Source organism: Diceros bicornis, chromosome 24 (genome assembly GCF_020826845.1).
Source record: "Diceros bicornis minor isolate mBicDic1 chromosome 24, mDicBic1.mat.cur, whole genome shotgun sequence".
NCBI lineage: Eukaryota > Metazoa > Chordata > Mammalia > Perissodactyla > Rhinocerotidae > Diceros > Diceros bicornis.
This window is the reverse complement of record NC_080763.1, coordinates 51,717,573-51,743,571: the sequence shown is the minus strand read 5'-3', so window position 1 is coordinate 51,743,571 and position 25,999 is coordinate 51,717,573. Positions and strand designations below refer to the sequence as shown.

Here is a 25,999-nt window from a genome sequence, read left to right as displayed (position 1 = left end):
TGTAGCAGGCCCAAGAGTGGTCAGTGGTGTGGTTTTGCCATTTCTCACAATCTGTGGGACAAGACTGGCCCTTGTCCCGGGGCAGCTTCAGGATTTCAGGTACTGCAGGAACAGACAGACCCAGTGCACATGCTCTCCCCAAGTCTGTGCTTGAAATCTTGTTCCTTTTATTCTGTCTGAAAAGCAGGTCACATCTCAGGCCAAGGTCAGCGTGGGGGCACTGCCCATGCGCAAGATACAGGGAAGAAGAGTAAATGTGGTATTTTTTTGCTGCAAATATCAGGCAGTGTGTGTGTGTGTGTGTGTGTGTGTGTGTGTGTGTGTTATTGGATAGTGAGTGTGGATTGGACAGGGAACCTCATCATTTCTATGTACATGTATCTCTCATGTGATGATAAACCAGAGGAACCTAAAGGAGATGTGAGGCTCCCCCAAAGCTCCCCAGGGTTTCTGACTACCCATGAGTGTGGACCATGTCAAGGCACCTGGCAGCTCCAGGGAAGGGGCTCTCTGGTGGTTTCATAAAATCCTTGTTCAGGGTCTCCTTGCAGAGCTTGTGGGTTTAGTAAGGCCAGTTCACTATTTCAAGAGATGATGTCAAATCACATGGTGACACTAAAGGGGCACCCTGAAGTCAGGGCACAGCCATTAACACTGGACTAGAGACACTGAGAGGGAAATGCCCTGTGAGTCCAGACAGGAGCCTCCTTGCAGGGTGGGGGCTGGACTGCAGGGGCAGCTCAGGACCACCCAGCACAGGGCTCCAGCCCAGTAGCAGGTGCAGAGGGGGCTGGGGAGGGGCTTCCTCTGAGAGACTGGGTCTTCCTTCTTTAAAAATAACTCAAGCAATGTAGGACAAGGACTGCTGCAGGGCATGTGAGTATCCTACTCTACAAGGAGACTTTCCTAACTCAAGTCAGTGAGAACCACATTTAAAATGAGAATTTCTAGGGCTGCTAGATTTCTTAACTTTTAAGAGTTGGAAGACAAGGGTGGTTTCATTATTTCAACAGCAGCAGCATTTGGGGAGACACTCTGATCCCAGGAGTAAGACATTCAGAGCAGATTCAGTTGGTCTCCTCTTCATTCAAAGGTGGATTCACAATGAGGTCCTTGCCTGTGGGGCTTGTTCCTTTGTAGGAGGAGCTGTGTCTACACAGAGTTCAGGGACATGGCAGGGAAGACATATCCTCAAACTAGGATTAGGACTTGGGCCCTCAGCCTTCCACTTAGCATGGTCTCTGAGTCTTTGATCTTTTCTCAGGATGGTCCATGGCTTAAGTATGAAATATTAGACTCATGTATACGCAAATGAGCTGAGCCATACAAATATGGACATGTCTATGCCCTTAGATCATCACCCATCAACCATCCCCTCTCCTACAGAAGCCCTGAGAGCACAGCCCCTCACCATGGACTGGAGCTGGAGAATCCTCCTCTTGGTGGCAGTGGCTACAGGTAAGGGTTTCCCCAGTCCCTGGGGTGAGGAGGATACCAGGGCCAGCAAAGGGGGATTCCATCCACTCTTGTCTCCTCTCCACAGGTGTCCACTCCCAGGTCCAGCTGGTGCAGTCTGGGGCTGAGGTGAGGAAGCCTGGGGCATCAGTGAAGGTCTCCTGCAAGGCTTCTGGATATAACTTCACTATCTTATGCACTGGCTGCAACAGGCCCCTGGACAAGGGCTTGAGTGGATGGGAGGGATATACTCTGAATATGATGTTACAAGCTACGCACAGAAGTTTGAAGGCAGATTCACCATGACTGTGGACACGTCCACGAGCACAGCCTACATGGAGCTGAGCAGTCTGACGTCTGAGGACACAGCCGTGTATTACTGTGCGAGAGGCACAGTGTGATAACCCACATCCTGAGTGTGTCAGAAACCCTGAGGGAGAGGGCAGCTGCGCTGGCTGAGGAGATGGCAGGGATGATTAAATCAAAGTCTTCCTTAGAGAACAGGGTTAAGTAATTGATGGAAAGCAACAATACATACATGTTTTCACTAATTACGTTGGAAATTTTCCATAAACCGATCACCATTTGAGCAAAGTTGAGGAGCTGGGGAAAGGCTCAGATCAGCAATCCGATGTCAGTGTTCCCGAGAATGTGTCTGTGTGAACGTAAACTTCGCAGTCAGTTGGGTAGACTCCTAGTGGCCCGCTCCTCAATCACAGTGTGAGTCTCTGTTTAAGTCCACAGGTAACAGTCCAAGGTCTTCCAGAGTGGCTGCCATCTCCGTTCCCCCAGCAATAGATGTGGTTTCCTGTTGCTGCCCATCCTCACCAGCTTTTGAGTTGTCAGTGTACTGTGCTGTCGTCCCTCTGATAGGGAGAAGTAGTATTGCACTGTTGTGTTATTTCTGGATTCCCCAATGAAATTGCATGTTGATCCCCTTTTCATGTCCTCTTCATGAGTTGTCTATGCAGATCATTTACCCATTTTAATGGAATTGTTCTTTATTGTTCAACTATAAGTTTCCTTGTTTATTCACGATATAATCCTTTCACCAAAGCATGATTGAAAGCATAGTCTCCAAGTCTGTGTCTTTACTTCACATCCTCTTATCAGTGTGTTTCTCAGAACAAAAGGTTTTAATTTTGATCAAGTAAAGTTTATCAAGCTCTTCTCTCATGGACCATCGTTCTGGTATGATATGTAAAACTTGACTTCGAAGTTCAAGATCACCCAGAATTTCTCCCATGTCCTTAAGCCGAGGCCACAATCAAGGGAGGGAGGTATTCTACACCTCCTTGTAGGGAATATATCAATATTAATCTGGACTGGAGATTTGTTGTTCATTCACCAATGGCTTTATTTATTCAATCATATATTAATATCAGTAATTGCTCTTGCAAATTCATTTCAAAATTTGTGTTAAGATACAATGTTAAATACTCATTTTGTGGCACAATATTTTCAGATTTTTAGCCACTGGGAACTATTTCTCTTTGGCTCCTGTATTTATTTTACACGCTCCCATCCTTTTGAATTTTGAATACTTTCTTACTTTCTGGTCCTACAAGAATCTGCAGGCTCATCTTTTATGTTCTCCTCCCCAGCCCTAGAAGTAGATGATTTTCAGATGCATCATGGCTCCTTCCACTGGGAATGTTATTAGGAACTGAGACTCTGTGTATTGGGATATTGATGGGGGTTTCCTTGCCCTTATCAGGTGTTATTGTCTGTAGGAGTTCTCAGTTAACAAAGCTGGAGAATACTGTGTGTACACTAACCCATGGACACACATACCCCTGTAACTATTTCTGTATCTAAACTTCTACACCTACACTAACGTCGATGTGAGAACATACAGATGTCTACAGCTCTAATCCAATACCACACGGACCTCTCCAGCCTTCCTTCTGTGCTTGTTTGGAACTCCCCACTCCAACCCTGAGGAAGCTGGCTGCCACCATATGCCAAGCCTGTGCTTAGTTGTTCCTTGCAACATGTATAATGGTTGAAGACCTGTGACCCGTATCCCTGTTGGAAACACCTTTATCACCCAGAGCACAGTGCTTGTGCACAGTCTCTTTAGCCTTTATCTTACAGACTCCACTCATTTCCAAAGTCACTTAGGCCAGCACATTCTAGCCCTGCCTTCTTCAGAGAAGCTATTTCATAGATGTGTAGTTGAATTAGATTTTTTTATACAGTCTGCATCCCATCCTGGAGTTCCTGATCTCTTCAATGTTTTTTTTGTTGTTGTTAATTCTATACATTAAGGTTCATTTTTTGTGCTCTAACACTCCATGGGTTTTGGCAAATTCATAGCATTATGCGTCCCCCATTGGGATCTCATACGTAATTGTTTCTCCACCTTCTGAAATGCCTGTGCTGTTTCACCTCTTCTTCACATTTTCCACAAATTCTTGGCAAACCTGATCTTTTTAGTATATTTATAGTTTTTCCTTTTCCTAAATATCAAAAAAAAGAAATCGTATATTAAGTAGCATTTTTAATAACTTATTTCATTAATATGAAATATTTGTTCATAAATTTATAAGTGTAAATTTATTTACTTATAAACAAAGGCTTATTTTATTTTTATTAAATATTAACTTATAGTTATTGATTTATTTCATTTAATATGCATTTAAATTTTATTCTTGCCTTTTCATAGTTTGATAACTCATTTTTTGTGTCTGTGTGCATGAGGAAGATCAGCCCTGACCTAACATCCATGCCGATCCTTCTCTTTTTTTTCTGAGGAAGACTGGCCCTGGGCTAACATCTGTGCCTATCTTCCTCCACTTTATATGGGACACCGCCACAGCATGGGCTGACAAGCGGTGCATGGGTGTGCGCCCAGGATCCGAACCCGGGCCGCCAGCAGCAGAGCACGCACACTTAACCGCTACGCCACAGGGTCGGCCCCATACCTCATTTTTGAAATTGCTGAATAGAATTTCGTTGGATACATATACCACAAATTTTTATCCATTCAGCCATGGAAGAACATTTGGTGCTTCCAGAATCTTATCATTATTAATGAAGCTACTATAGTTATTTATAGTTTTTTGTTGACATAACTTTTCAATTTAGTTATATAATTACCTAATACTGGGATTCCTGGATCATATAATAAAACTGTTTAGGTTTGTAAGAAACTGCCCTCAGTAATGACTGTGGAGGTAAGGCCACTCAGCTGACCCAGTGACCTGGCTGGGAGGAAGCCCAGTGCACAACCTATGTCCTCCGGGTGTGGATCTATGGCCCAGCTCTCATCCTTGGCTGGGCTTCCAGCCAACAATCAAGACCAGATGTGTGAACGCACATTTTGGAACATATCCTCCAGACCCCATTTCAGCACCTCTAGAGAGCACATCCCGGGTAGCAACGGGCCTTCTCCTCGAAGCCTCGTTCAAATCACAGAGTGCTCAACAATGCAAGTGTCTGCTGTTGTTTTAAGCTGCCAGGAGTTGTGGCAATGTCTTGTGCCTCAATCAACAACTGGAACAAATATGACCCATTTTCACACGGAATCCTCTTTCCCCATTTCATACATGAGGGGTACGTGGCACAGTTTGAATAAATGCCTGGACAGAGATCACACTGAATGTAATAATGCTGTGAAACCATACCAGACAATCCAACTCGAGAGTTCACAGTGTTTCCTCTTCATGATTCAGGGAGGACCTGGGAGCTCACAGTAATTGCGTTTGCATCTCACCTTATAGGAAGGATACGTGTAGTGAGATAACATCACCTGATTTACACATTAGAAGGACCACATTGACCACAGCAATGAAAATAGGAGACAATTGTGACAGTAGATATCAGGGAAGATGGTGACGTGGTCTGGTTTGCAGCCCTACCACAACGTGGGGTTATGATTGTCTAGTCAACCCCCCAACAAGCAGCTTTATGAGCCACTGGGCTTTCTGGAATTCCCAGGACACCCTCTGCCATCCCAGCCCACACTGTGAGAACCTCGCTGTTTCTGTGACTGTTAGACAGAGACACAGGAGGGTGTCCTGTGATCCATCCTCTTGACTGTTTTGGGGCCTATGTGTCTTCGTGGAAAATAAGTTATTAACAGGTGACCCATCCCCTCAGCAAACATTGGCGAAGGGACGTTCAGGTGTCAATCTCAGTTTGCTGGAATCCCTCGATTTCTCATGCAGAGATAATAATAGAGATTAAAGTTAGGTAGAGAATGATGGGAAGATGGACCATTGGGAGGCTGGATGTACGTTTCTAAGTTTGACATGAAGGAGGGGACGAGGCTGAATGTGAATGATAAATGTGGTTTAACAACTATATAAGTGGGACAGTATTACTGCTGATAGATTGACTAATAGGAATTAAATGTCAGAAAGTGTGAATCAGTGATGAGCTGAGGGGACAAAATGCAGGACCGAGGTCCCTGAGGAGCCATTAGGAGGCTGCATTCAGAGCACGAGGGAACACACTGAAGTTTATTGGAATTTCTCACATTTTAGAAGCACCCCAGTCCTTTGGGGAAGGGGACGTTGAAAACAGTGTCTATGCTCCTCCCTAAATCTTGAGAATGAGTTGTCTGAGTGAGACACAGACCCCGTCTTCACCCAGGCTCTGTTTCCTGATGTAGGCCTCCTTGGGTGTGAGATCTGGAGTTCCGCCCTTGTCCAGTATCTGCTTCCCTCCCACCTGGTGCCTGTTGATTTCTGACTCTCTGAGCTCTGGCTTCTGAATCTTGACTCATTTCATGTGATTGTCTGACCTTCTTTGTGTTGGTCTCACAGGAGTCTCTCCCAAGAGCCCCGGGTCTCTGAGCAGCTGCAGAGTTGAGGTCCTGTCTTGTCTGGGACAGAGTGTCCAACTTCTCCAGCCCCTCAAACACATGGAATTGCTGGGATGGATCTGACCTCAGCCCTTGGGAACTGGGTTATGATGGTTGTGATGCACTTGGGTGTGTTGGCAGTGGATGAAAACCATAGTCCATGGAAAATACCTAAGAACTTTGAGGGTGTGGCCTGAGGGTGGACAGGGTGTAAAGAAGGAAAGGTGGGTTTCAGATTTGTGATATAATGAGATACCCAAGGGGCCGTCATGTAATCACCTCATAACAACCCCTCAAATCACAAATGCACAGGAGGGGTGGAGCACAAGGCTGACCTGTAACCACAGACCTCTCCCACATAATCACATGTTAGTCAATAGTGGACAGCATATATGACGCTGGTCCCATAAGATTAGTTCCACAAGCATAGGTGTGTCGTAAGCTAAACAATCTAGTTTGCGTAAGTACACTCTATGATGTTTGCACAATGATGAAATCTCCTAACAGTGCATTTCTCAGAAATTATCCCCACCATTGACCAGTGCATGGCTGTATAATAACGGCAATAAAATAATGTATTGAGCTCTCAGGGTGATGAGAACCACATCACTGGAGAGGGTACAGGGAAAAAGGCAGGAGCTGTGCTGGACTCAGCCCTTAGGAATTGAGACACAGAGCCTGAGTAGATGAGGAGAGTTGGGCTGAGATCAGAGAAGGGCAGGACAGAGGAGGAACTCGAAGGAAGGTAGCTCTGGGCTCAGAAAGGTGCAACTACCCTTGACATGGATCCAAAACGTCTCATAATAAAGTGGTCTCCCATCCTGGACTTATAACTGAGAGATTAATGGAAGGGACATTCCTTGAGGTCTTGGAAGGACTAGGGGGAGCCGGAACTTAGTCCCTCCCCACTTATAAACACAAGTTTCTCCCATATGCAAATTTCTCTTCAAGCTCGAGGGTAAAATCCCCTCTTGGGCTGTGGGAGCTCACAGCTCTCTCCTCAGACAGGGCTGAGGTCTCTGGGGAAGGCAGAGCTGTGATCTAGTGAAGGTGAGACTGTTTGGTCTTCTCCATTGCCTGCTGACGGCTCCCCAAGGTGAGTGTCTCAGATGTCACACCTGGGTCTATGTGGATGGTTGTGACTGCACGTGACTGACAGGGACTGATTCTCCTTGTCCCAAGTGTCCTGTCCCAGGTGCAGCCCTTCCCAGGCCCAGGGCTGGTGAAGCCCTAGCAGACACTCTCCCTCACCTGTGCTGTCTCTGGATACTCCATCAGCCATGGTTACTACCGGTGCTGGATCCGTGAGCCCCCAGGAAAGGGGCTAGAATGGCTGGGTGGTGGTTACTTTAGTGGATCATCATGGAATACAAACTCCCCTACACCCAGGGATGCATCTCCATCACTGCTGACACGTCCAAAACCCAGTTCTCCCTGCAGCTGAGCTCCATAACCACCAAGGACACAGTCGTGTATTACTGTGCAAGAGACACACTGAGGGGAAGTCGGTGTGAGCCCAGACACAATCCTTCCTGCAGGAGGGGCTCACAACCACCAGGGGGTGCTCTGGACCCACAAGGCACAGAGACCTGACCCAGGAGCAGCTGCAGAGGTGGGTGGGGAAGGGGTTTCCTGTGGGATCAGGGCTTTCCTCTCCAAGCTGTCCCCTGCCCTCAGAGACAATTCTTGTTTTGTTTTGGGGATCTAATTCCTCACATTGCCACATAGCCAAAGAAAAAAGAAGTAACATTGTCTGTTTGCAGATGAGACATCACCAGGGACTAGGGACATTTCCTTCACCAAGTTCCTATATGTCCTGATTTTCTTTCTTGACAAAGAGAACATGCTCAGGGCTCTCATCTTCTCTGTGGTAGGGAAACCTTTCCCACAACCAGGGACACCAGGCAGTCCATGCACCTGTGTGCCGAGCTCAGGCTCTCTACCCCACAGCACACACTGTCCCCACATGGACCCTTCCTTCAGACAGGATCCATTGACCCTGTGGCGTTATTATCAGCCTCTCCCAAGACCTCGGACCATAGGGTCTCTGTCATCTCTACAACACTTTAACCTTTTGCTCCTCATTTACTCTGATGGATGTCAAAACCCACCCCAGGATCTGCCCCATGGCCTAGCGGTTGAGTCCAGCACGTGCCACTTTGGTGGCCTGGGGTTTGCAGGTTTGGATCCTGGGCGTGGACCTGCACCACTCGTCAAGCCACTTTGTGGCAGCGACCCACATACAAGATAGAGGAAGTCTGGCACAGCTGTTAGCTCTGGGCCAATCTTCCTCAAAAAAAAAAAAAAAAAAAAAAAAAAAAAACTCCGCAATCTCACCCTCTGCCTTCTACAACCTAAATTCTCACTGAGTCTGTCCTAGACCCTGAGCTCCTTGGGGCTGGAGCCCTGCTCCCTCCTCCCAGCTCTCCCCACAGCACCAGGCCCAGAAGGGAGGTTCTGTAAAGATATGGACGTTAATGTGCCCCCACTTCATCTCCTAACGTCCGTCTAATGTCTCTGTCCACTTGTGGACGCCCCAGCAGGTTACGCTCAGGTGGTCTGAATCTGTCCTCAGTCGCCCTGCTGAGCTCATGCTGTGCACACATATGATTACAGATCACACGGGCACTGTTACAGAGCAGACCTGTGTCAGGTGGGGCCACAGCCAGCTGCCGACCCCAGGAACCCTCAACAGCTCAACATGCTTTATGGCAGAGGACATGCAGAGGGACCCACCTGCTGCAGAGCATCATTAAGGACACTTCATGGGTGACCATTGTGAGATAGAGGTCAGGGAACAGGGAGGGTGTGCTGCTCACTCCTCATGTCTCAGTGACCAGCCCCGATATACACTCAGGTAATTGTGAGCTAAATTCATGGAAAAGACTTGAAGTAGGACTGAAATTGGATTTTCTAGAACTGAAGGTATATTTAGGAGCATTTTTTTTTAATTATAGCAAAGGCAAATAAGCTAAGTGTATTTAAGAAGTTGGATAAGGAATAAAAATAATTCATTATTATTAATGGAAACATTTTTAAAATATTATTTTCTGACTTTTCTTTAGACTTACTAAGATTCTCTAAAAGTATCAATCAATTTAATGGCACACTTAAAGAGCCAACCACAAAAAGATCTTGTGCACATCAAATCAACCAGCTATACTCCAATTTTTTCAATTAAAAAGAACACTGTAAATGCTGCAAGGTGTTCTCATTGTCTGTCCTCAGATTCCTATTCTCTTCTTGGAGCAAAGTTCTGACCTCATATGTCAGTTCTTTCCTCCAAAATTCTTTGGTGGATGGAAAGAAATCTTGATATATGTGCTTACATCATACAGCCCGTATGGCTCAGAGCAAATGCTAGGGGACACGTAACTTCCACAGTCCCTTCCCAGGACACCTGATGAGATGAGACCAACATGGGGTTACCAGAACAAAAGAAAGCACTTTCTTGGTGGATAACTAGGCTAAAGATTTGGGAGTCTTGTAAAGCCATTGGACTGAAAATACACAGAAACAAGAACTGTGCCTTAGAAGTTTAATGCTCTGGTCTCACTGTCATTAAATACTTAATTTTTAAAATCATATTCATTTTACACTGGGCCCTGAAATTGCATAGCTGGTTTTTCTGGTGAATTTAGCTTTAGAATCATGTAAATGGCCTTGGCGTATTCAGGGATAAATGCAGTAAGAAGATTGGAAACAGGGTGGGTGTGATGAGAAGTTTTGAGATTTTTAGTTCAGGCAACCCCAGGTGTTGGCTTTTTCTCTGGGTTGCATAGAATAAAGAGAAGTTTGAGCTTCCCACAGAAATAGCTTCCTATTTATTCTGAAGGATATTTCTTTATCCACTACTCATGGGGATGGTCCACAACCCCTAATCCAAGGTGAACAGTATTGATTCACCATATCAGTTAAGCCATTTGACCTGTTTAGATCTATTTTTGTAGACGCTAGCCTGCTCTAGTCAAGTCACACTGTGTCTTGGATAAATATGTGTTAATCTGTGTGATCAAATAAAAACAGAACACGTGGAAGGTCCAGAAGTATTGATATACTAGATCCAATAACTTATAGAAGCCTTCACACAGCGCACAGTGATACAGCCCCCAGAATCAGAGCCTGAAGCCTGAGTACAACAAAAATGTTATCTGAACCCAGAGTCCAGAGAGGAATCTTGGTGCTCATGTCCTGGTTGCTCAGGAATTCTGAACAAGGAGCTCCTTGATGTACGACTATGTTTCAGGCATCCCCATGATTTGTAGCAGAAGATCAAGGATATAATTGTTTCTGCTACAAAAATTGGGGACTGGAATGGGCAAGTTGCTTCTGGGGGAGTGTTAAGATGGACTCCCACTAAGGGAAAGTCTGCTCCTTTCTAATGAGATCTAACACACAAATGCCATGTGACCCAACGATTCCAATTCTTGTTATGTAACTGGAGAAGATAAGAACTGAGGTTCAGTGCATTCAGTCAACAATACTGCACTTTATTGTTAAATTTTCCTTTAGAGGATAGGTTTTATGTTAAATGTTCTTATCAAAAAAAGAGGGAGAGAGGAAACTTTTGGAGGTTATGATTACATTGATATTACTGCTTGTGGGGATGGTTCCATGTGTGTATACTTATCTCCAAACTCATCAAGGTGCATACATCAAAAATGTACACTTTTTGGTAAGTCAATCATACCTCAATTAAAAAGAAACTTACAAATTATGTTTACACAGAAACCTGTATGCAGATGTTTATGGCAGCCTTATTTATAAACAATACAAAGTGGAAGCAGCCCAGATGTCCTTCAAAATACGAATGAATAAATAAGAGATGCTGTATAGTAATAAAATGGAGAAAAATGGGGCATATGCAAGAACACAGATGATTCTCACGTGCATCACCCTACACGAAAGCATCCAGCTCCAAAGTCTTCACACTGTGTGTCTCCATCCATATACCATGGAATCTGCAAAACTAAAGGGACATCACGATGATCAGTGGTTGCCAAGGGCTATGGAATTGAAAACGGTTAGACTAGAAGAGGAAATGATGTACTTCTTTGGCGCTATGGAAGTATCTTCTAACCTGATTGTGGTGTTGGTAACAAGACTGTGTTTGCTTACCGTATTTACACTATACTTCGATAAAAGTGTAATTTTCTTGCTTATATGTAAATATTAATAATATTATATTCAATGAGATTTGTCTCAAAACTACGTATTCTACTCAGTCTTGGCTTTGTGATTGTTCAAGGACTATAGATAGCGGATTTTTTCTAAAAATAGACAAGGTAATTTAATGCAGTTAACGAAAATGAGAATTTCTAATGTAGCACTCTTCGGTTGAGTATCTGAGATGGATTAGATGTTACATTCTTTAAAGAATGAAATCAAGATAATTGATGGCTAGATATTGGCAAGTTTTACCCACATCAGTTCTTTAGGTATTTATTTATAATAAATAAATTTATTTATTTTGTAAATAAATTTACAAATTATACTGAGTATTGTTGCCCAAAGGACAACAAACTCATTGGTAAATCCTCAAGGAATGACAAATGTTTACCTGAAGGAGGACCGCAGGTGATGCACATAAGGATGCTCCTCATGGGCAGAAGGGTCACTGGGCATGAGATTTAAAGGATCATAAATATTAGAGAGAGGAACACGGATGAGAACACACGAGGACAGAGCTCTTGTTCCTGATGATCCCAGAGCCCAGGTCACCCCGAGATTTAGGAACCTGAGACCACCAGGAATGGGAAGCATCAAGACCATTGAGGGGGGCCTGGTCTGTAGGGGGTGCTCTGGCCACTCTCAGCGTACGACCCAGACTCAGGGGCAGGTGCAGAGGTAGGCTGGGGCATGAGGGGCTTCCTGTGGGAGTCTGCATTCTCCTTTCCTATGAGCAAATTAATGTCTAGAGTCCATCTTTACTCTCCTGCCTCTGAGCCCCAATTCTCATATAACACCAGATACTGAGCAAATAGGATAATTTCTCCTGTGCCATCATCATTTCCATATTTGGAAGATGCTCAGTTTTACAATGCATAGCCTTTGTTTTTATTTTTATATTTTCTCCATTTAAAAGTGTCTTTCTCATGAAATCAGTTTGGTTTCTCTGACCTATACTATAGGCTGTCTTAAGGGAATTGTGATCACAGAGCCTTGGACAAAATTAGACAGCCTCCAACTTCTAGAATGAGGAATATCCCAGCCACCTGTGTTGAAAATGTAGCTACTCAGATAAAATAAATGTCATAGCGCTCAACATGAGGGAAGTAGGGTTGTGAGGACTCCTTTCTTTTCACAATTATATATAGATAACACGCCAACATTGTTGTCAAAACATCTGTCTGTGTGAAAATATAACTTCAAAAAAGTAGTGATTGTGGACATTTTTATATATTTCTATGATTTTGATGACGTGATGAACCATGATGCAAACCCCCTGACATGTCTCTGCAGTGGCCCCTCAATGTTCTTTCACGTGTACGTGGAGTCTATACTCATCTAGCTCAACGTTTACTTTATCAGCCTGTGCCTTCAGGACTGTGAATGTGGTTTGTGCAATTTCAGATCAGTCATCTGAAGTTAGATTCCAATATCTTCCAGGGAAGCCCTCGATCATTTTTTACAAGGTGGTTTCTTGAATATTGTCACCTCCTTGCCTAGTTACTAAAGGATTCTGAGCTGTATTAAAATAATTGTTATAGGGGGCCGGTCCTGTGGCGTAGTGGTTGAGTGTGCGCTCTCCGCTGCTGGCAGCCTGGGTTCTGATACTGGGCGCGCACCAGGACAATGATGTCAAGCCACGCTGTGGCAGCGTCCCATATAAAGTGGAGGAATATGGGCACAGATGTTAGCCTAGGACCGGTCTTCCTCAGCAAAAAAAATAGGAGGATTGGCATGGATGTTAGCTCAGGGCTGATCTTCCTCACACACAAAAAAAGTAAATAAATAAATAAAATAAGATAATTGTTATAAGATTTTTCTATGAAATAATTCACTCCAGGCCACATTCCCTCCCTCTGTTAATTGCCTGTGTCTTGGGACAATTCTGAGTTGCAGAAATGGAGAAAAGGATTCTTGTACTAACAATTTTTTAAGACTCGTTCCCAGTAGAAAAAATCAAGAGTGTGAGGTCAATGGGCAGGTGAGTGGAAAGAGATGAGCACAGGTGTCATGTCCACAAATCCCCAGAGAGGAGCCTCACCCTATCTTGCAGAGGGGCTCTGGGGGGTGAGGAGGGCTCAGGTTTTATACTCCTGAGACAAGCGAGCTGAGATTTCACATTCCCGCTCATGTGGCTAATGGTGAATAAAGCTGACCATGGGTGGGGCACATCCCATCGAGTGTGTAATGATATGCTGGCTTCAGGTGAGTGATGGATTCAGGACACCTGTGGGTCCACCTGAAGTTTTCAACATGTGGTGTCTTCTGCAATCACAAGGGCACACAATGGATGGAGCACAAGGCCCACCTGGAACTTATGTATCACAAGAGTACAACAAGGTAACAAACTCTCAGTGTGATGAGAACCACATCACAGAAGAGAATACAGCGAAAGAGAGCAGGAGCTGTTCTGGGCCCAGCATGAGGGAGTCAAGACCTGGATGCTGAGTGGATGGTGGAGAGTTAGGCTGGGGCCAAAGTGGAGACGGAGGGACAGAGGCATGAAAGAAGGCAGCTCTCTTAGAAAGGTGAGGAGTACTCAAATCTGTTTAAAAAGAGCCTCAAAACCCAAGTTTCCTGCCATCCCAGACTGAAAAGTCACCTATAGTCAGGAGGAGAGATGCCCAGAGAGTCCCTGGAAGGACTGTGGACACTGACCTCAGTCCCTCCCCACTTATAAGGACAGGGCTCCCCACATGCAAATTTCTCTTCAAGCTCTAGAGTAAAATGCACTCTCGGGTTGTGGGAGCTCACGGTTCTCTCCTCAGACAGGGCTGAGGTCTCTGGGGAAGGCAGAGCTGTGATCTAGAAGAAGATGAGACTGTTGTGTCTTCTCCTTTGCCTGGTGCCTGCTCCCCAAGGTGAGTGTCTCAGATGTCAGACCTGGGTCTATGGGGATGTATGTGACTGCACGTGACTGACAGGGACAGATTCTCCTTGTCCCCAGGTGTCCTGTCTGACCTGACACTGCAGGAGTCGGGCCCAGGACTGGTGAAGCCCTCGCAGACCCTCTCCCTCACATGCACTGTCTCTGGAGTCTCCATCACAACCAGCAGTTACTACTGGAATTGGATCCGCCAGCCACCAGGAAAGAGCCTGGAGTACATAGGGTTCATAAGCTATAGTGGGAGCGCTTACTACAACCCGTCCCTCAAGAGCCGCACCTCCATCTCCAGAGACACGTCCAAGAACCAGTTCTCCCTGCAGCTGAGCTCCGTGACCACCGAGGACACAGCCGTGTACTACTGTGCAGGATACACAGTGAGGGGAAGTCAGTGTGAGCCCAGACACAAACCTCCCTGCAGGAGACAGGAGGGGCTGGGCTGCAGGGGGCGCTCAGGACCACGAGGGGGCGCTCAGGACCCACAGAGCACAGGGCCAGGCTCAGAAGCAGGTGGAGGGAGGGAATGGGGAGGAGCTTCCTGTTGTGATCAGGGATTTCCTCTCCTCTCAACCTCTCAGCTGCCTCCAGGAACATATCTCACTTTGTTCTTTGTGGCTCTAATTTATCACATTGTCACTGCAGGCGAGAGAGGAGGGAGTACCTTTCTTTGTTTACAAATGAGATGCGACCAGTCACTAAGGCTTTTTCTTCACCAAGTTTCTATTTGACTGATTTGTCCATTTTGACAAACAAAATATCCTAGGGACTCTCATCATCCCTTGATTTGTGTTCTTGACTGAATTTGGTCCCACACTCAAATGAGTATATTGAAGCCTGAAGCCCCAATGTGACTGCATTTGGAGATAAAGCCTTTAAAGAGATAAGTAAAGCTAAAAGCCATCATGAGATCGGGTCCTAATTTGATGAGACTCTTGTCCATATTAGCAGAGGAAGTGACATAAGATCTCTCTCTCTTTCTTTTCCACCTACACAAAGAGGAAAGTCCACGTGCGGACACCACAAGAAGGCAGCCATCCACACACCAGGGATAAAGCTATCACCAGACTCCAACCCTGCCAGGACTTTGTCTTGGAACTTCAGCCTCCAGAACTACAAGAAGATAAATGACATTCAAGCCACTGGGTCTGTGGTGTCTTGTTAAGGCGGCCTGAGCTGACTAATACAATTGGGAAAGATCTCCCCCAAATGCCACTTCAGTTCGGACACAGAGTGTCCCTACTGGGCCTCTTCCCTCAGACAGGCAAATATCTGTCCCCAGGAAGTTATGAGAGAAAAATGCACAGAGCTAGTCTCCATGTGCTACACCCAAGAAATGGAGTTCAAGGTCAGAAAAAAAAATTGTGGCGATGGGGACAAATGTTGCACGGGAAGACGAGCAATTCCAGACTCTTTCTTATTAATGTATTTCCTATCACCAATCCAGACCCCTCCTCACAAGTTCCATCCTGCCAAATCCTGAGATCTCCACTGGAATGTGCAGGGATGAGCAGACACACTGGGGTTACAGTCCTGGTCTGTACACTCTGGATGAACGTAAAGTCATTCCATTTACAACAAGTCTACCTGCTCTCCACTCCCCTGCCGTTCCCTCTGTAGACCCACCTCCCTTCCTGCTTGTCTGGAAATGGGAAGACCAGGCGGAGACAGTCACAGAGGCTTTGTCCCCTGTGTTCTTCTAAGGCGAATAAGAAAAGCACTCTCCCCTGGGGACAGATAGAGACCTCCCCTCTGCTCTCCCACGTATGTCCTCAGGGCCACCTGCATGCAAAGCAGACCCCAGTCTCAGGCTGAAAGGCCTGCCCTTGGCTGAGGAGCCCGTCTCCTTCTCACAAGAGCCCTTCACAGGAGCATGGCTGTGCTGGGGTGCTCCTCTGCCTGGTGGCAGCTCCCAGCTGGGAGTGTCTCAGGGATTTCAGGAAAGGGCCCTGGTCACGTGGTTCCTGGTGTGTTTTACTCCTTGTCGCCAGGAGCAGCTGCAGGAGTTGGGAATCAGCCTGGTGAAGTTCTCACAGACCCTGTTCCTCTCCTACTCTCTTTCTAGATACTCTTTAATCAGCTATGGTGTGAGATGGACCTACCAGTTTCCAGGAAAGTGGCTGGAGTCAGTAGGTATGATATAGGGCAATGGAAGCACAAACTATAACCCAACTCTTAAATCCAGAGTCAGCATCACCAGAGACATCTCCAAGAACCAAGTTTCTTTAATGCTGAGAGGCTGGAGAACCGAGGACACGGCCGTGTATTACCGTGGAAAACACACAATGAGGGGATGTCAGTGTGAGCCCAGACACAAACCTCCGTGTACTAGGGGCTCAGGACCACCAAGGGGCACTCAGGACCATCAGGGAGGGCTCAAGACCCCCAGGGAGAGCTCAAGACCACCGAAGTGAACTCAGGACCACCAGGGGGTACACAGGAACTGCTGAGGTCATCCCCTCACAAGGGAGGTAGTTTAAGGGCGGGTTTTTATCTCAGTGCTCAGCAAACATCTTCCTGACATGCGGACAGTATAAACAATTTCCTAAAAGCTGTGGAAACACAGAGATGTCCTCCCTTTTTAGAATAAACTCTCATACTTGTAATAACCCCACTGAACAAGGACCAGGAACTAGGATAATTTTGACTTATATAATCATGAAAATAACTTTATGAATTTAGATGCACATTGATCTCCACTTCAAAGATGAGCAAATTAACCTTACACAAGAGCTTTGTACTGATATCAGGTACTCTGAATCTAACTTATTTGAATAATTATTTTATTACTTTTCTTTAAATTTTACCTTTGATGTCTATGTAGAGAGATCCTGTGTAAATGGCCCTTGTGGTTGTTGAAAGCCCTCAGTCTCTCCATCAGCTCCATGTCCTCTCTCAAGGCTTCTCAGTATCTCCAAGTTCCAGTGACAGGAAAGAATGGTCTCAACACTTCAGTCCTGTTGGTCTTCTTGAAGGTCAGGGAGCCAGAGCACACTCAGGGGCGAGGGCACCAATGTCAACGTTTACACGGGATCCACTCTTACAGGGTCTGCAGCCTGTGGGCCCTTTTCCAGGTGCATCTTTGTCTCCAGACCCTCCTGCTCATCCTCCCCATGAAGAAGAGAACATGTTCCCTCACTCCACCCAGCTGCTCACGTAGCTCAGCATCTGCAGGCTCAGGAGAGGGACACACTGGGGTCTGGGACTGAGGAGATGGAGGTGAGGTCAGGTGTATTCTCCTCAGTATCTCATGATGAAGATGCAGTGGAATATTTCCAAAGGAGGATGTGGTGTGGAGATGCTATAGGGCATGGAAGAATGGATCATGTAGCTGTACAGATATGACATCTAAAAAGTAAATTAGAAGTCTCTTTTGGAATGATGGAAGGTTGGAGCTTCTGATGGATTGGCACTTGGTAGGTGACAAAGAAGACAAATAAGGGGTGGTTTTTGTTTTCTTATCCTAGTACGATGGCATATGGTCATTTCATTAAATACCATGTGAGTGACAACATAGACTTGCATTTTATCATTGCCGTGTTCACACATCAACATATTTAGTTCTCATTCACTCAATTATGTATTCAGGTTTGTACTTGTCCATATATCTTCAAAATTGAACAGTTCCAGTGATACCCTAGTGGGTTTACTGGCTAGAAAAACATATTTTTCCTTCTGCATTGTGAAATCACAGCCAAATCCTACTGATAGGGTCCATTGTCCCTGTCAGGAAGGTGGTTCTTTCCTTCCCTGCTCGTCTCTCACATGAGACCCTAAATGAGCTGGGCTGCACCACAGGGTCCTCAAGTGGGTCACTGGGCAGGATACCAGTTAGAGGGGAAGTGAGTGGGGCTGTCCCTATCGTACTCCTGGTTTCCAGGTCCATAAAATTCCTGTAGATTTAAATAATGCCTGCACACTCTTGTCGCATGAAGTTTACTACCTGTCAATTATTCATCACTAAAACTATTATGTGTAAAATAATGGATCACTGATTGGAAAAAGGTATAGGCAGATAGATAATAAAGTGAAATTTCAGGAACTTCTGAGAATACATCTGCATTGTTTCACTATACATTCTTAGGTAAATAAAAGAATGCATAAAATTAACACCTGTTCTCATTACAGGAAGGGGGTTGTGCAAATTCCATGAGGCCAGCCCAACTCTGTCCTGGAGTTGGTTCAGGGGAGAAGACTGCTCCAGGATTGAGGATCACAGGCCCAGATACTGGGGCTAATTCTCACCAGATATGTGCCCCTTCACACATCACTCTCTGGGACTCTGCCCCTTATGTTGGTGTCCAGCCCCAGAGCCTGCTACATAGTCAGAGGATATGCAAATAGGGCCCTCCCTCTGCTGATGAAAACCAGCCCAGCCCGACCCTGCAGCTCTGGAGAGGAGACCAGCCCCGAGATTCCCAGATGTTCCCATTCGGTGATCAGGGCTGAACACAGACCACTTACCATGGAGTTTGGGCTGAGCTGAGTTTTCCTTGTTGGTATTTTAAGAGGTAATTTACGGAGAACAAGAGATGGGGAGTATGTGTGAGGATATGTATGAGAGAAACATTGGATGTGTGACAGGTTCCTGACCAGGATGTCTTTGTGTTTGCAGGTGTCCAGTGTGAGGTGCAGCTGGTGGAGTCTGGGGGAGGTGCAGCCTAGGGGGGTCTCTGAGACTCTCCTGTGCAGCCTCTGGATTCACCTTCAGCAGCTATGGCATGAGCTGGATCCGCCAGGCTCCAGGGAAGGGGCTGGATTGGGTCTCAAGTATTTATTATGATGGTAGTAGCACATACTACACTGACTCTGTGAGGGGCCGATTCACCATCTCCAGAGACAACTGCAAGAACATGCTGTATCTGCAAATTAACAGCCTGAGAACCAAGGATACGGCTGTGTATTACTGTGCAACAGACACAGTGAGGGGAAGTCAGTGTGAGCCCAGACACAAACCTCCCTGTAGGAGGAGCTCAGAACCACAGTGGGCGCTGAGGGCCCCTGCTGTCAAGTACCATCACTGAGGCAGGTGCAGATGGGGTTAAGGGCTGGTTTCCTGTCGTGGCTTCCTTTTCATATAACAGTTTCCTCAAGACAACCTGTCTGGATTTGTGATTCTGTGCTTACCTATGTATTCTTTTGTTAGGAAAGTCTCTTGTAATAGGAGGAAAATATTCTCATATGGAGAAAAGGCAGAGAGTCGCTTACATGCACACCTTTTCCTAAATGCCAATTTATTATCAACACTTCTGTAGTGTGTCAGCTAAATTTATAAAAGAAGCTCTGTTGGACTCAACAATGAAGCACAGCACAGGTCATGTACAAGGCAGCCAGCAAACAGCAACATAATGTGCAGGCTGGACATCAGACAAGAGAGGCATTATGAATCCAAAGAAAGAGAAGAAAGACCCCATGTAGTGGTGGTCATTGACTTTGCAGCACTCTGATGGCATCGACAGCAACTGATACCATGCAAAGACAGAGGGATCCCCACCAAACTTTGTATGGTTGTCTGGGCTAATAACTCAACAAACACGCAGAGAGAACATGAACATTTTTATTACATCATTATTGAGATGTCCGTGGAGAGCAGCCCCGCCCCCCCAAGCACATCAGAAATGGTTTCACGGAGCCTGGGCAGGAGACTGGCTCAGGGCTTTATTGTGCTTCAGTGGTGGGTGAGGGGAGGGTCCTGCTCACAGGAGGTCTTGTGTGGTTTGAAGCTCCCACCAGCGTCAGAGGAGGGAGACCCCGTGTTTTCTTATCAGATTCCCCATATGTGGGGAGAACAAAAAGAGGATGCAATGAGACTTTGTGTATCCACAACCAAATACCAAAAAACAGTATGTGACTACTTTCCACTTAATAACTATAAAAAAGGAGTGGAAAAAAGAATAAATGGCCATTATGGGTAGATAACAATTCAAATCTATAGAAAATGAGAAGAATACTTATGTGCAAGCAAGAAATAATAATAACAATAAAACTATAACAGAATTAAAGCTGGATCTCAGCCCGCTGTCTTGGGTATCATCTGTCAGATCCAAGGTCATCAGCTTGTTCTGAAGGTCCTAGGTCAGTTTTTGGCTTCCAAGGAAAAGAAGCTTCTACAAGATCTATGAGAATTCTCAGTTTGAGGTTCTCTCTTGGAGTAGCCTTCCAACTGTGTGGAAGTATGAAATGATACTCTAGTTGCTGCAATGGCTGAATGTTTGTGTCCTAAAAATTCATGTGTTGAAACCTAATGCCCAACGTGATGGTATTAGGAGGTGGGGCCTTTGGGAAGTGCTTAGGTCATGGGGTGGAGCCCTCATGAGTGGGATTAGTGCTCTTATAGAAAAGGACTGAGGAAGATCTCTCACTCCTCCTTCCATGTGAGGTTACAGGGAAAAGACAGTTGTCCAGGAAGAGGGCTCTGACCAGACATCAAATCTGCAGGCACCTTGACCTTGGACTTCCCTGCCTCCAAAACTGTGAAAAATAAATGTCTGCTATGGATAAACCACTTAATCTGTGAAAATTGTTATAGGAGCTCACACGGATTAAGACAGTTGCCTAATGTCAGAGCATGGATTCACACATTGCAGTTTCACTTCTGCACCTGTTGTGTAAAAATACATGATGAAATCCCATCCAATGAGCTTCAAGGAGAGATTTTCTCTAACATGTCTTCCAAGAGACAATAGTGCCTGGTTGGCGATCATAGGAGAGTGTTAAACAGATGAACTGGAAAGGCTGTCTCGATATTTTGGTGATAGGAGTGGGTACAGTTCATAAATCTAATTCGATATTTTACCACTTCTGCATGCAACAATTTAGAGGGAGTATTGGACATAAAGTCCCTAACTGCAAGGCCCTTTCAGTTGCCAAGTCACAGGGAGATAACTGATGTGTTGTTATAGTAGTGGACCATTATGCCACCAGGGAGCACCTTTGACCAAGGGAGGTCAATGGTATCATAAAGTTTTTCTTTTTTTTTAATTTTAATTTAAGGATATGCCTTTTTCAACCTTTCTAGAAGATTGTCATTGGTAATGACAGTGTAGGATTTGAGTAATGTTAATGCACTATAGAGTTGTTTATAATCATTCCTGTAAAGAGTGCCCCTCAGTCACTTGATATAAGACTTATTAAGCCATTGGGGGAGGAGAGGTGAATAGGCAGAGCCCAGATATTTTCCAGGATGGTGAAAATACTTTATATGTGTATATTCCTACTTTCCACTCTCTCTCCTCTGATGGACTCTCCATCAATAGAAGCACAAGGGGAGGCTTTTTTTTTTTTTTTTAATCTAGTGAGGTAGACTGACCCTGAGCTAACATCTGTGCCACTATTCCTCTATTTTGTATGTGGGTCACCACCACAACATGGCTTGATGAGTGGTGTGGGTCTGTGCTTTGGACCCAAAGCTGCAAACCTGGGCCGCTGAAGGGGGCACACGAACTTAAGCACCATGCCACCAGGCCAGCCGCCACAATGGACACCAATTTAATCTTGAAAACACAAAAGATCACCCTCTACAGTGTCTGCTGCCCACCACTCCAGGATCCTGAAGATGATGAACAACCTCTCTGTGCATCCAGACCTTGATGAGGACACAGGGAGGATGCATTCTGAGAAGGGCTAACATCTGGAAAACTTGTCGTGTATGTGAAATATCTTCATAAATTAAAAACTTCTTTACTGACAGTGGTATTCAACACAACAATGACTGTACAACACATGGACAAAAAACCCCGCTATCATGGTGTGTGTCCCTGTCTATGTGAGTACAGGGAGGACCCTCACCCAGGGACTCCACTTCTCTGTCCCTGAAAGGAGGAGGACAACCAAAGGGGCTGCCGCCTGTGCTGATAAACCCAGTTCAGCCCCTGTCCCTGAAGCTCTGGGAGAGCAGCCCAGCCCCGGGGGCTCTGCTGTTTCCTTTTGTTCCAGGAGTTCACCCAGAGGAAGCACATAATGTCTGGGCTGAGCTGGGCTCTCGTTTTGACCACATTACATGGTAACATGTGGAGAAGCTCGAGACTCGTGTGTGTGTGTGTGTGTGTGTGTGTGTGTGTGTGTGTCATTTCCTAAGCACTGTGTCTCTCTGTTTGCAAGGATCCAGTGTGAGGTGCAGCTTCTGGAGTCTGGGGGTCTCTGACACAGCCTGGGGGTCTCTGAGACTCTCCTGCAAAGGTTCTGGATTCTCCTTCAGTGACTGTTATACACACTGGATGCTCCAGGCTCCAGGAAAAGGCCTGGAGTGGGTAGGTGTTGTTAGAAACAAAGCTGATAGTCACACGACAGATTACTCTGCGTCTGTGAAAGGCAGATTCTCCATCTCAAGAGAGGATTCCCAAAGCATCGCCTCTCTGCACATGGACAGCCTGGAATCCGAGGACACGGCCGGGCATTACCGTGGGAGAGACACAGTGATGGGCAGTCAGTGTGAGCCCAGACAGGAACCTCCCTGCAGGGAGAGAGGAGGGGCTGGTCTGCAGGGGGTGCTCAGGACCACCAGGGGGCGCTCAGTAACTCCAGGCACAGTGTCCTCCCCAGGAGCAGGTGCAGAGAATGTTCAGGACTGGTTTCCTGTCAGGGTCTGGGGCTTCCTCTTCTAACAGTTTCCTGGGGAAACTCTCTGGATTTGTGGTACTGTGCTTACCATTTATCTGTCAATTAGAAAAATTTGTTGTAGTAGGAGGAAAACTTTATTATCCGCACAAAAGCAGAGTGTGACCTGGGGGTGGGGGAGCAATGACTCTGCCAGTGGTCACGAATATCAGAGTCCTGAGAGAGCTCAGGGGCACCTTGTTCCCTGAGGTTTTCCATTTGTGCTCAGAACAGAGACTTCAGTGGGAATTCCTGAAAAGGAAGTTCTCTGTGTGTCAGGTTACAGCTAAGAGAGGGTCTAGGCCAGGGTCAGTGACCTATAAAACCTGATATATGTCATACCCGACCCTCCTCCTCAGGTGCAACTGTGCACCTTAGACTCAGAGCTGATCTGGTCCCTCTTTCTCTGCTAATCCATTCTCTTCCTCCCTGGGCTTTGTTCTATCACCTCTCTTTGCTCCTTCTGCTTCCCAAAATGGAGGATGTGGTTTCTGTTGTCTAAATCCTGGGGGCAGCCCTTTAACCTGGAGCTCAGGTATGTCTTAGGTTGTGACTCCTGCAGCACCTGGGAAAGGGTGATGGGAATTTCTCAGTCTCCATTGACCAGGGCCCTCCCTCTGTCCTCTGTGCATGGACTCCTCTGGGAAACGCAAGTGATAGCAAACCCCTTCATCTCAAGTTCGTGTGTCCGATGCCCAGCAAGCCAAGCACTGAGACATCGGTGCTTGGAGAAGGAGAAAGATTTATTCCATTTGGCCAAACAAGTAGGCAGGAGCCTGGGTTCACTCAAATCCACCTCCCCAAGAACATAAATCAGGGGGGTTTGTACAGCTGGGCAAGAGGGGCTTCAGGGAAACAAAGTGCACACTCCTGATACGCCTCTAGGCAATCTGACTTCAGGGCTTCAAGAGCTGCTGAGTGCTGGCCATCAGGTGATTGCAGCCTCCCCAAAGGCCTTCTCTTTCTCCTGCAAAACACGCTGACAGATCCTCTGGACCCCTCAGTCACCCCTCAAGTTAAACAGGAAACAGAGCAAATTGATTTAATGTGTGCAGTTCCCCCCAGGTCCCAAGCTTCAATCCCCACTGTCTTTTTTTCCCTTCCTCCTTCTTGTAGGAAGTGGAGTGTGAATCATTCTAGCTAATTCCTGCAAAAAGGGGGCAAAGATGGGGAAACTGAGGGAGAAAACTTTTCAACCTGAGATTGAAAGTACTCTCTGGTACCGGGCAATATTTTGCAATTGGCATTATAATTACTTGATATTCCACATTTGATTAACCCAAATTTCCAGAACCCCAAATGCCAGAACCCAATTCGTTTTACTTATCCCACTGTTTGGTGTCGGCTGTCTTAACCCGGAACAGCAGCTAAAGGTCTCTCAGTGGCTCACAGGACCAGTTTTTTCTTTTCAGTTTCTGAGTGCTCTGGTCGTGATGGGGAAGGCCTCAGTCGGGTGTGAGAAATCCATGGCTTGTCTCGGGCCAGTTTGACTGAGGAATGGGTGGTCAGGAGGACTTCACAGGGCTCGGTCCCCTTGGGGGTTATTTGATACTCTGATCTGTGCTCCTTCCAAGACTTAAGGAGAACCTAGTCACCTGCCTTGATGTGGTGGAGTGGAGCATCTGACAGGAGCGGGGACCTGTGAGAGGCAAACTCATGAACAGAAGTTAGAAAAGATTCAAACGTTGCCTGATCGTTATTTCCTTCTATTGTATATACTCTCCCCACATTGATCAAGCCAAGAGTGGTCTCCCAAACATCATTTCAGAGGGGCTCAATTGAAGCCTACTTTGTGGGGCTGCATGGATCCTCAACAGGGCAGAGGGCCACAGCTTACCCCAGGTTAAATTGGTTTCCTTACAATTTTCAATTGTCTTCTTTAATGTGTGGTTCATCTTTTCCATCTTTCTTGTTGACTGGGGCAGTCATGGGGCATAGAGTCTCCAAATGATCACAAAGGCTCTCGATACTTCCTGGATTATTTGGGAGACAAATGTGGCTCTGTTGTCACTCTGGATTGACAGTGGGAGTCCATACCTGGGAATGATTTCCTTTAGCAAAGCTTTGCTCACCTCTGCAGCCTTATCAGTACTGGAAGGGAAAGCTTCAACCCACCCTGTGAAGGTATCTATGAATACTAGGAGGTACTTGACATTCCCAGAGGCTTGAGGCATCATACTGAAGTTCACTTGCTAGTCCTCACAGGGAGCTGCTTCTCAATCTTGAAACCCCTTGTTCAAGGAAGCTGACCTTGTCCTGTGATGGTTTTAGGCACAGATAACAGATAACATGCTGTTAGGTAACTTTCTGAATAGTGCCATGCAAATTTGGACCAATTAAATACCTTTGGATCCACTGCCAGGTGGCATCCCTCCCATAGTGAGTGCTCTAATGGATTTGATGAACAATTTCTCCCAGAAAGGCTTCAGGAACTAGGATGAGTCCTTCTATGTTACATTTCCAGCCAGGATGCTCCAGAGAGGAGGAGTCAAACCTCATTCTCTGGCTCTCTCTAAATATTTCTGCGTGTAGCTAGGCTGAAATACAGGAAACTGAATTTTTGGAACTAAGGTAGCCAGGAGTGCCTCAAAACTCATAGTCCTAGCAGCAGTCTTCACTGCCTGATCAGCCATTTGATTGCCTCTGGATTCCAAAGTGTCCCCTTTCTGATGTCCAGGGCAGTGCATGACGGCTAGCTACTGCCATGGGGTCTTAAAGGTGTCTAATAAGGTCAATATTTCCTGGGAATATTCTATGTCCCACTTTCCAGAAGTCAAGAGTCCCCTCTTTCCATTTGGCCCCACAGGCATGGACCTGTAAAAAGGCATATTTTGAGATTATACTCTTTTGGCTTCACCTATCTGAAGAGCCCTATTTAGGGCTATAAGCTCAGCCTTTTGAGCCTTTGATTGAGCCTTTGCTTCCATGGTGTCCTGTAGGGTGACAGTTGCGTGCCCTGCTTGACATTGCCCCTGACCCACGAGGCTGCTTCCACCAGTGAACAGTTCCGAGTCCTCCTGCTCCAAGGGTTGGTCAGTCAAATAAGGTCTGCTTGAGAACACCTGTCCAATGATCTGAAGACAAGTGTG

The 25,999-nt window shown here is 46.0% G+C and overlaps 1 pseudogene and 1 gene segment (V, D, J or C); both read left to right on the top strand.

Annotated features, from left to right (window-relative positions):
* The first annotated feature begins 1,412 nt into the window (after positions 1-1,412).
* Positions 1,413-1,856, top strand: LOC131421232 (immunoglobulin heavy variable 1-46-like; annotated as a pseudogene).
* A 2,766-nt stretch (positions 1,857-4,622) lies between these two features.
* LOC131421231 (immunoglobulin heavy variable 4-30-4-like) lies at positions 4,623-18,980 on the top strand. The segment is given in 4 exon segments: positions 4,623-4,634; positions 7,298-7,361; positions 14,382-14,705; positions 18,931-18,980. Coding segments are annotated over 4 exon segments (450 nt in total).
* The last annotated feature ends 7,019 nt before the right edge of the window (positions 18,981-25,999 follow it).